An 11,187-nucleotide genomic window follows, 5' to 3' on the forward strand; every position below is an offset into this window, starting at 1 on the left:
GGTCAGAGGGAACTGTCGTAGGGAGGCTTGTGTGTCACCAAAGCCAGTATCAGTCATGTGACCCCACCCACCTCCAGGAGCACTGACAGTGGGGACTCAAGGGAACTGTGGGAACCATCTCCTCGAACCCTGCTTGCCTCCTCCCTCCCCTCTCACTTCTGTTGCGTCGGTTTGGGGACCCCCTGTCCCCTGCCCCTGCAGGCCGGCCACTGCCTGCCTGCCTGCCAGTCTCTCACTCTGGGTATTGTGCAGTTGGGAGCCTCCAGGCATGATTGGTTCTTCCCTCTCACCACTTGGCTCTGAGGAGCCCCTGGAGTTCCCTGCCAGGAGTCCCCATTCCTCTGTGGGCAGCTGTGGAGTAGGTGAGGGCATGCTGTATTTTTCTGCTCATCTGTGGCCCTGGGGATCACTGCCTGGCTTGCATCAGGCTGTGGTAAGCGGGTTACTCACAAACATCATGTCTTGTCAGGTTGAGGTAAGCAGGGTTCACACAGACAGCATGCCCAGTCAGGCTGAGGCAAGCGGGGTACACAGACAACATGTTCAGTCAGGCTGAGGTAAGTGGGGTTCACACAGACAGCATGTCCAGTCAGACTGAGGTAAGTGGGGTACACATAGACAGCATGCCTAGTTAGGCTGAGGTAAGTGGGGTTCACACAGAGAGCATGTCCAGTCAGTCTGAGATAAGCAGGGTACACACAGACAGCATGTCCAGTCAGGCTGAGGTAAGCGGGGTTCACACAGACAGCATGCCCAGTCAGGCTGAGGTAAGCAGGGTATACACAGCGTGTTCAGTCAGGCTGAGGTAAGTGGGGTTCACACAGATAGCGTAACCAACCAGGCTGAGGTAAGTGGGGTTCACACAGACAGCATGTCCAGTCAGGCTGAGGTAAGTGGGGTTCACACAGACAGCATGCCCAGTCAGGCTGAGGTAAGCAGGGTATACACAGACAGCATGCCCAGTCAGGCTGAGGTAAGTGGGGTTCACACAGACATGTCCAGTCAGGCTGAGGTAAGTAGGGTATATACAGACAGCGTGTCCAGTCAGGCTGAGGTAAGCAGGTTATACACAGACAGCATGCCCAGTCAGGCTGAGGTAAGGGGTTCACACAGACAGCATATCCAGTCAGGCTGAGGTAAGTGGGGTTCACACAGACATGTCCAGTCAGGCTGAGGTAAGTAGGGTATACACAGACAGCGTGTCCAGTCAGGCTGAGGTAAGCAGGTTACACACAGACAGCATGCCCAGTCAGGCTGAGGTAAGCACGTTACACACAGCATGCCCAGTCGGGCTGAGGTAAGTGGGGTGCACACAGCATGGCCTTTCAAGGCTGTGGTAAGGGGGTACACATAGCATCTCTAGTCAGATTGCAGTAATTGAGGTGCACACAGCATTCCAGCAGATGTTTTCTAGTTCATCTCCCTTCCCCTCTCTGAGGAGAGCCGGGCCCCAGGAGAGTGACTCCCTGTGTGAGACCCTTCCCTCACGCCCTTCCCTTACTCCCGGAAGTGTTGGCATGCGTGCTTTGGGGGTGACTGACAGCAGCAGCTGTCCTGTCACTAGGAGACACTTTCACAAATATGTAACCATCCGGCTTCCTTCCTTCTGTAACCCCATGACCTGTGGCCTTTCTGGAGCGGCCCTCTTGGCCTTCGTCCCAGCCCGCGAGTGTGATAATGTGGGTGTTGGTCACTCTGGAGACGCTGGAGTTCATGTTCCCACTCATCTGACAGCGTCCAGGGCACTCACCCTGAGAGTCCCTTCCTGGGCCTGGCCCTCTGAGCTGGGCTCCGCAGGGGACATGCCCCAGCCCCTTGGGCCTGACCGTTTTCTCCTGCAAATTGGCCAGACCAGGTCCTTTACAGTTTGGTTTGTAGATTTTAGATTCTCCTGTTGCCTTTATGTCTTCGTTTGGATGAAGGACCCTATGTGCTGTGCTCGGGGCTGACTCTTGCTCTGTGCTCAGGGCTCGCTCCTGGCAGGCTCAGGGGACCTGTGTGATGCTGGGGATAGAACTGTGGTTGGCTGTGTGCAAAGCCAGCACCTTAACCTTGATCCCTAAACTATCATTCTGGCCCTAATCAATTTTTTTTTAAGGTTCCAGAGAATGCTGTAAGCACCGAATCCAACTCTGTTTAGGGGTGTGTGTGTGTGGGTGGGGTGGGGACAGAAGAGCAGAGAGAAGTGGCCGGGCTGTCCTCAGATGCAGGGTGGCCGCCAGCACGCCCATTGCCCGCCTCTCTGGGTTCGTGACTGTGACCGCCAGAAGCTCTGGGGAAGTGTCTGCTGAAGCAGGACAGTCAGTAGAGAGAATGCCGTGAGAGGCAGGATTTTTCTCTACCTAATTTGATGCTTTGGCAGGTGGGGTGGGGCTTCTCCCAAATCGAGCTCAGGGGGTCTAAGGCCCCCGCCCAGAGATTCTTGGCCAAAGGGGTTCTAGGAAGTGGCGTTAGGGATCACCCAGCCCTCTGCCGCCCCAACCTCCCCAGTGGCGCTCAGGGTCCCTGCAGTCCCCAGGGTTTCATTCCACGTCGTTTTTGTGCCACGTGCAAATCCCTGGAACGCGCTGGCTGCCTCACGTACACAGCTGAAGCATGGGGACTTGGTGGCCCCGTGTGAGGATCCCGCAGGCCACCCTCTGGCCAGGCCCTGCCCAGCCCCCCTGCCCAGCCCTGCCCAGCCCTCCTCCAGGCTCTGTCCACTCAGTGCCTTCGGCCAGCGGACACCCAGGACCGCTGCCCTCACGGGGGCTGTTTCCTTCCCCAGGGCCGGGCAGGGTTCGGGAGCTTAGCCCCCCGTCCCCATACGGGGGTGGCTGAGCGCAAGGTGAGGCCAGAGAGGCCCTTGGTGCAGAGGGGGGAGGGCGCCGTGGAGCTCCAGGTTTGGTCCACGTGGGCCCGGCGTGGGCAGCCCCTCCCCGCCTTTCCCTGGGAGGGGGTTTGGTCCCACATCCTGGGTGGGCTCTGGGGCCGAGTGTGGCCTGCCCTGCCCCGGCACCCTGAGGGTGGCCTGAGGTCCCTTTCCCAGGGGTGGGCGTGGCCCAGACCTCACAGGGCCACAGGATAGCCCGGGCCTTTGTGAGGCGTCTGGCGCCACCCATGGGACTGTCCAGCTGTTGGCGGGAGACACCCCCAGTTCACACTGTGGGTCCTGTGGACACTGCAGGGACGCTGGCCAGCCCGTGTCCACCGGGACTGTTTGCCCAGGGCGGCTCTGTGGGACGGGGAGAGAAGCCGGCTGCATGGGGTGAGCCGCGGGGCCGGGAGGACAGAGAGGTGCCTGCTGTGGGCACGGGGGGCCCAGGGACACCCTGGCGAGGGTGTGGGGCTGGCGCGGGAGTCGGAGAGTCCCGGAGAGGCCCTGCTGTCCACCCGTCCTGGGGCCTGGCCCGGCCCCTGCCCGCCCTCTCCCCGGAGGAAGCTGCCGGCCAGCTCCCGTCGGCCTCGAGCTTGGCCCCAGCTGGTGGGAAAGTCACTTGTGCTGGCCGGGAGGTCAGGGAGGTTTGGGGTTGCCTCCGGGGCGCCCCTGTCCCAGGAGTGGGAGTGGAGGCTCAGGGGCGGTGTGGAGCGGAAACCAGACTTGGGTTGTGCGGATGGTCGCAGCAGCACCCCGTGTGGCATCATTGTCAGCCTCACTGTGACGTCATCGGTATCATCCGCTGTGATGTCATCAGTCACCCCTGTGACATCAGTGCCACCTGCTGTGACTTCATCAGTGTCACCCCTGTGACATCAGTGCCACCTGCTGTGACTTCATCAGTGTCACCACTGTGACATCAGTGCCACCTGCTGTGACTTCATCAGTGTCACCACTGTGACATCAGTGCCACCTGCTGTGATGTCAGTGCCACTGCTGTGACATCAGCGCCACCCACTGTGACATCAGTGTCACTGCTGTGACATCAGCGCCACCCACTGTGACATCATCAGTGTCACCACTATGACATCAGCACCACCGCTGTGACATCATCAGTCACTGCTGTGACATCAGCACCACCCACTGTGACATCTGTGCCACCTGCTGTGACATCAGTGTCACTGCTGTGACATCAGCGCCACCCACTGTGACATCATCAGTGTCACCGCTGTGACATCAGCGCCACTTGCTGTAACATCAGTGTCACCGCTGTGACATCAGTGCCACCTGCTGTGACACCATCTCCCCTAGACTTTTACTCCACCCGCTGTGGCGCCATCTCCCCTAGACTTTTACTCCCTGTCTGGCTGCCGCCTCGTGGCCCTGTGCATGGGGAGCGTGAGTTACTGCGAGACAGTGGGAGATCTCGGGGTGCCCGAGACATTGGCACCTTCTCCAGCCCACAGGTGACCCCACGGACATTCCTGGTGGTCTCTGTGATCTCTGTGGTCTCCATATTTCCTTGTGGTCTCTGTGTCTCCGTGGTCTCTATATTTCCCCAGGGTCTCTGTGGTCTCTGTGTCTCTGTGGTCTCCGTGATCTCTGTGGTCTCTGTGGTCTCCGTGGTCTCTGTGTCCCTGTGGTCTCCGTGGTCTCTGTGGTCTCTGTGTCTCCATAGTCTCTGTGGTCTCCATATTTCCCCAGGGTCCCTGTGGCCCCTGTGGTCTCCATGGTGTCTGTGGTCTCCGTGGTCTCTGTGTCCCTGTGGTCTCTGTGGTCTCCATGGTCTCTGTGGTCCCTGTGGTCTCTGTGTCCCTGTGGTCTCCGTGGTCTCTGTGGTCTCTGTGGTCTCCATGGTCTCTGTGTCCCTGTGGTCTCTGTGTCCCTGTGTTCTCTGTGATCTCTGTGGTCTCTGTGGTCTCTGTGGTCTCTGTGTCCCTGTGGTCTCTGTGGTCTCCGTGGTCTCTGTGGTCTCTGTGTCCCTGTGGTCTCCGTGTTTCCCGTGGTCTCCATAGTCTCTGTGTTTCCCGTGGTCTCCGTAGTCTCCGTGTTTCCCGTGGTCTCCGTGGTCTCCGTGGTCTCCGTGGACGGGCTCCCCTCCCCGACCTGCCCTGCTGTTCGCAGCCTCTCGCCGGGCCCTCGGGTGGGAGCGGCCAGAGCCCGGCTCAGTCTTCTGGGCTTTGGGTTCCTTGGGCGCTTGTGCAAATGGCCACAAACTTGGTAGCGGGAACAAGCCAGTTTCTCCCCTGTCAGGGTCGGGGAGGGGCTTCCTCTGGGGCTGCGGGGGGAGGCTGCTGCGGGCGTCTCTTCTGGCTCCTGGTGGCCTCTGCGACCCTCCGTCTTCCCGTTTGGGGTGTCCCGTGGCCTTCCCCAGTGCCTGAGCCCTGCCTGTCTTCTGGGGACGCTGGATATTGGGCTCTGGCCTCCAGGGTGCTCTCCCTGCGCCTCAGTGACCCTGTGTCCCAACAAGGCCTGTCCCCGGGCCAGGGCTGGAGGGGAAACAGCGTTTGAGGTGGGCCCGGACCCCGACCACGGCTACCAGGCCGGTTGCTAAGGCGGCACCAAACCCCAGCCTGCTCCCGGCGCAGGGCGAGACTGCGGGGGCTGGAGGCAGGGCAGAGGCCCTGGGATGGGGTGACGGGAGGGGGTGGGGAGGCAGCAGGTGGAAAACAAGCGGGACATCAGAGGAGAGCTTGGGGGGGGGACTGGGTGGGGCTTGTGGGGGGAGGGCCGGTGGGGCGACGGGGAGCTCCATCCCTCCTTCCCTGAGGGCCCCTCTGGCAGTGCTCGGGGTCTGGGCCGTTCCTGCCGAAAGCTCAGCAGAGCCCCCTAGGGGTCACACCATGGTCACACCCGCCATTGAGGGGGGTGGGTTGGGGCTGAGCCGGGTGGGTTCCCGGCGGACGCTGCAGGTGCAGGGGCCGGGCTGGGCCGGGCTGCAGGATCGGCCGAGCTGACGCGGCATTTCCGGGCCGGGGCTCCGCGTGCTGAGGCCCCTGTCGGCCATGGACGGGCCCAGGGACCCGGAGCATCTGCAGGGCGCTTCCTGCCACTCTGGACAGACGCGCGGTGGGCGTCAGGGCTCGAGCCCGAGCAGACGGGTGGGAGGGCCGCAGCCGCACAGCGAGGGCCAGTCCCCGCGCACCCGCAGTCGCCCCTGCCCCCTGCGTGGCTTCCACGCTCCCGGGAATGCAGAGCGGGGTTTGCTGGTGCGTCGGGGGCCAGCGTGGACCTGCCAGCGCCCTGGAGAGCCTGGTGGTCCTGGGCAGGCCAAGGGGGTGGGAGGCAGCTCATCTGCAGGGGCCGAGAGCACGTGTGCCGAGAGTGCATGCGTGTGCTCTGGGCAGAGTGTATGCATGTGTGTGTGTGTGCTAGGCAGAGAGTGCATGTGCTGAGAGCAGGTGCATGTGTGTGTGCATGTGTGCTGGGCAGAGAGCGGATGTGCTGAGATTGCGTGTTTGTGTGTGTGTATGTGCTGGGTGGAGAGCCTGTGTGCTGAAGATGCATGTGCGTGTGTGCACGTGTGTGTGTGCACGTGTGCGTGTGTATGCGTGTGCATGTGTATGCATGTGTGTGCATATGTGTGTGCGTGTGCATGCATATGTGTATGCATGTGTGCGTGCGTGTGCATGTGTGTTGGGTGGAGTGTGTGCCGAGAGCTTGTATGTGTGTGTGCATGTGTGTCTGTGTGTATGTGTGAGTGCGTGCCTGTGTGTGCGTGTGTGTGTGCGTGTGTGCTGCCTTAGTGTGTCACTGCCCCCCATGTAGCCCTCGTGCGGCCGTGTGAGTCTCGCGTGTCTCCCCCCAGGCTGTACTCGGACTATCTCTACTTCGCGAGCTCCAACAAGTCGGCGGACGACTTCCACGACAAGGTGACGGAGGCGCTGCAGCTGTTCGAGACCTGCGTGCTCGACTCCTCGCTGCGCGCCTGCGCCTACAACAACTGCCTCAGCAACGCCATGCCGGTGAGCACGCAGAGGCTCTGCGAGCCCGAGACCCCGGGGCCCCTCCCGCAGGCTCCCGGCCCTCGTCCCCGCCCATCACTGCTCCCAGTTACAGTGCTCCCGCTCCTCTCCCAGAGGAGAGCCCGAAATACACCCACCAATCGGAGTGCACAGCCGGGGCAAGCCCAGTGCTCCGACAGGGCCGAGTGCCCTTTCTCCAGGGGGGCTGGTTGCAAACTGGGGTCCTCAGAGACGCCCTCAGGAGGGCTGGGGGAGGGGCCCCCTTTGCCTTGGTTCCTGCCTTTCAAGAACAGAGCTGGAGGCTGTAGAGGGGCGGGGCTGGAGGCTGTAGAGGGGTGGGGCTGGAGGCTGTAGGGGGGCGGGGATGGAGGCTGTAGAGGGGCGGGGCTGGCGGCTGGAGAGGGGCGGGGATGGAGGCTGTAGAGGGGCGGGGCTGGAGGCTGGAGAGGGGCGGGGCTGGCGGCTGGAGAGGGGCGGGGCTGGTGGCTGTAGAGGGGCGGGGCTGGAGGCTGGAGAGGGGCGGGGCTGGAGGCTGGAGAGGGGCGGGGCTGGAGGCTGGAGAGGGGCAGGGCTGGAGGCTGGAGAGGGGCGGGGCTGGAGGCTGGAGGGGGCGGGGCTGGAGGCTGGAGGCTGGAGAGGGGCGGGGCTGGAGGCTGGAGGGGGCGGGGCTGGAGGCTGGAGAGGGGCGGGGCTGGCGGCGCTCACCCGGCAGGTAGCTGCCCCGTTAGGGCTCACTCGAGTATGAAGCCAGGAACAGCCTCTGAGCACCTTGGGGCGTGGGGCCCAGACCCCCCTCGTCCTCCCGAACTCAGAGCCCCCAGAGTCTGCCCCCGTGCATGCAGTTAATGGCGACTCCAGCCCCTCTCGGTGAGGGGTGGTCTGCATTGTGCGGGCTCTGTGCTCTGTGGGTGGGTCATGGGGGGGTCTGGAGCCTCCCCGGGCCCCTGTGAGGAAGATCCTGCCTTAGGGGCCCCCAGGGGCCTCTAGGGCACGCCCCAGCAGCCAGGGACAGTGTCCAGACCCAGGTGGGCACCGACCTGCGCTGGCCTGAGGGCGTTCGTGGGGAGGCGGGACTTCCTGCCGTGAGCCCCCGCGTCCTGCCCCCGGGCCTTGGCGAGACATGGGCACAAGCACAGCAGGTGCCTGTGACCCTGACCTGGGTGTGACCTCACCGCCCGCTGCGGGGGGCGCTGGCGTGTGCCTGGTGGTCCGTCCCGCTCACACGGGCTCCCGCGCAGGTGAGGCTGCAGGTGGGGCTGTACGTCGTGTACCTGCTCGACTGGCTCACGGTCTTCCGGAAGGAGCAGTTCCTGGTGCTGCGGCTGGAGGACCACGCCACCAACGTCAGGGACACCATGCACAGGGTCTTCCGCTTCCTCAGCCTCGGTAGGCGGGGGCGGGGAGCGAGCGGGCTCGGAGGGGCTCTCTCGGGGGCCCACGCGCCTCCGTGCTCACCCTGGCTCAGCAGTACCCCTATGCGGGGCCGGCTCTTGAACCCTGGTCGGCTGCAGGGCTTGCCAGAGGGAAGGCCGTGTGGGAGGGTGGCCAGGCTGGGGACTGTGCTCCAGGGGCTCTGGGGAGGGGTCCCCTGCCCCCAGGGCGTCCTGCTGTGCCCGCGGCTGGAGTGTGTGTCTGCTGCCCCCTGGAGGCCTGGAGCCACGTTCCCCTGGGCGGGCAGCTGGTCCCTCCTCCCGGGGCCCTGAGTCCTCCTGGGCCCCCCGAGGCGGCCCCCCCCCCCGCTGCCCTGTGTGCGTGAGAGGGCCGGGGTGAGAGTTTGGGGGGCAGCCTCTGGCTTTCTCCCGCCTCTGCTGAGCAGGAGGCTCAGTCTCGGGGCCCAGACAGCAGGAAGGGAGCCCCGAGGGGCGTGTGCCCCCGCGTGTGCCCCCGCGAGCTCCGGGAGACGCCGACCCTCTGCTTCTCAGCGGCCCCCCGAGCCTCCGCCCTCCCCAGCTCTGCTGCGGGGGCAGCCAAGCCGCGTCCCCTCCGGGAAGGCCCCGGGTACGGGCGCGGCGGGCTGGGTGCACCTGCCTCACGCCCCGGCCTCTCCTTCCAGGGCCCCTGAGCGAGAAGCAGGAGGCCCTGATGACCAAGAGCCCGGCGTCCAACGTGCGGCGCCCGGAGGACCGCAGCCTGGGCCCCATGTGGCCCGTCACGCAGAGCATCCTGCGGGACTTCTACGGCCCCTTCAACACCCGCCTGGCGCAGGTGCTGGCCGACGACGCCTTCGCCTGGAGGGGCACCTGAGGCAGAGCCGGCAGCCCACCAGCCCTCGCCACGTCACTTCCGCAGAGGAGGGGGAGGCCCTGGATGGAGGGACCGTCGCGGCGAGGAGGGCCGAGTCCCGCCTCAGTGCCCTCCTGGGCCCGGCCCAGCCCGGCACTTCTGAACTTCCTGCCTGCGGCTCCGGGCCCTTCCGCTGGCTCCTGTCTGCTCCCGCCTGCCCTCTGTGGGGGCAGGGAGCAGGTGCCGGGGTCTGTCTGCAGAGCTTCCTGGGAGGAATCCGCCGCCCAGGGGCCGAGGACCCGAGCCCCCGACCGTGAACTTCTCACTGTGTCCGCGCTCTCACTGGCCCGCGCGCTCGGGGGCGCCGCGTCTCTCTCCTCCCCGCCCGGGCAGTGCCTCCGCGTCTCTCTCTCCTCGGAGCAGGGTGTGCCCGCGGTGGCACGTCCCGTCCGTCCGTCCTGTCTCCGTCCGTTCATCTGTCCCCTCGCCATGCTCCTCCCCACCGGCCTGGGTTTAAAGAGAACACGACGCAGTTTTACACCGGCTGCTCCCGCGCTCCACGCCTGCCCCGCGTGTTCCTCCAGAGTTTACTCCGTTTGTAATTGGAAAATAAACGCGGCCGCTCACCCGGAGAGAAACTGTGGCCCCCAGTGTGGCCCCCAGTGTGGCCCCCGCCTTTCCTGCGTCCGTGGGCTCCGGGGCGGGCGGGGACTTCGGGCGAGCGTCCCTGCAGTCTCCATCTCACAGGACCTGCGGGCCGTGGGCAGCTGGGCCTGCGTGGCGGCCCCTGGACCTGCGCCAGCCCCCCCCCACCCCTCCCGGGAATCTCCAGCCCCTGCTCGGTCCCCACTGGGGCGAGACTCCCCGGGGCCAGAGTCGGAGCTGGCCGGGGTCTGCTCAGGGAAGAGAAAGCCGGTTCCCACACAGCCCGGGGCGAGGCCTGGGAGCAGCCCCCTGGGAAGACGGGGTGCGGGGGCTCGGGGGCTTCGGAGGGGGGTATCTCCGTGAGGCTCCTTGTAGAAGCCCATCTGGGAAGACTTAGGTCCAGCGGGGTCCCTGCTCCCCTCTTCTGGAACATTCTCTCTGGGTTTCCAGGATACTAGACACCAGCCCTCCTGGGCTGCTGCCTCCTGGCCGTAGGGTGGCAGTCTGTCTGTCTGTCTGTCTGTCTGTCCTATCCTGCCCCCCCCGCGGCGCCCCCAGGCCCAGCTCCAAGTTCCCGGGACGTGGCATCTGCAGAGCCGGTGCGTGGGCAGCTCCCCGCAGGCCTCAGCCCTCCCTGCCTCTGCTCTTTCTCACCCCGACCTGGGCTCCGGAATGTTCTGGAAGCATCCACAGCTGTCGGGGTCCATGGCCAGTTGGACAATCCGAGAGGAAAATCCAGCTCAACCCCACAAGCATTTCTTCAGCGTCTCACTTTTTCACTTGGACGATTTCAAGGCGCGAGTCTGTCTTGAGTCTCCTGTGGCCGGAGTAGAGGCTGCTGGAGGCAGGAGCCGTGAGCCCCGGGGGGGGGGGCGGTGGGGGGGGCAGACAGAGACACCCCCCCTCCCCGCGCGGCCACCGGACCCCCGCCCCGCCCCCAGTGCCGCTCTGCCTGATGCCTGGGGGTGCACTGGGCAGGCGGGGAGGCCCTGACCCGGGGGCTGGGGGGCTGTTGCAGGGGCTGCTGGACCGTCCATCCGTCCGTCTGTCTGTGCTTCAGTCCGGTCGTCTGTCCGTGTGTGACCCCCCTGACGCAGGCCGCGTGGGGCCTGCCCGCTCGAGCCTCGCCCTCACCACCAGACCCCGAGCACTGCCCAGTCCTGCCCCGCAGCCGGGCCTGGTGTGGGCGAAGGTGGGCATTGGCACGACAGCCGAGCGTGGCGGGGCTGTGGGCACTCGAGTCACGGAGGGACCGAGAGCCCCGAGGGGCAGCCGCTCCCGGGTCCCGGCCCCATCCCGTGTGGCGTGTGTCGACCCGGCTGTAACACGGGCGGGGCAGAGGCTGGTCGGGCCTAGCTCTGAGGGGCTCTGGGTCCGAGGGTCTCAGGAATGACCCTGGATGGGGCGGCCAGAGAGGGCAGGGGGCCCGGAAGGCTGCAGGGACTGGGCGGGGTGGGGGGGCTTTCAGGTCCTGCATCCCCCTCCAGGGCCGCAGAC

General features: G+C 65.1%; 1 protein-coding gene across 2 annotated transcripts in view; it reads left to right on the forward strand.

Moving 5' to 3' along the window:
* The window catches only part of CHST15 (carbohydrate sulfotransferase 15), a 52,688-nt gene extending 42,981 nt beyond the window's left edge, over positions 1 to 9,707 (forward strand). For both annotated transcript variants that reach the window (XM_055119052.1, XM_055119051.1), the window contains exons 6-8: positions 6,666 to 6,822; positions 8,061 to 8,208; positions 8,876 to 9,707. In XM_055119052.1, coding sequence (XP_054975027.1) covers positions 6,666 to 6,822; positions 8,061 to 8,208; positions 8,876 to 9,066 — 496 coding nt within the window. In that variant the 3' untranslated portion in view covers positions 9,067 to 9,707. The remainder of the gene's footprint in view (positions 1 to 6,665; positions 6,823 to 8,060; positions 8,209 to 8,875) is intronic.
* The last annotated feature ends 1,480 nt before the right edge of the window (positions 9,708 to 11,187 follow it).

Source organism: Sorex araneus, chromosome 11 (genome assembly GCF_027595985.1).
Source record: "Sorex araneus isolate mSorAra2 chromosome 11, mSorAra2.pri, whole genome shotgun sequence".
NCBI classification, from domain to species: Eukaryota; Metazoa; Chordata; class Mammalia; order Eulipotyphla; family Soricidae; genus Sorex; species Sorex araneus.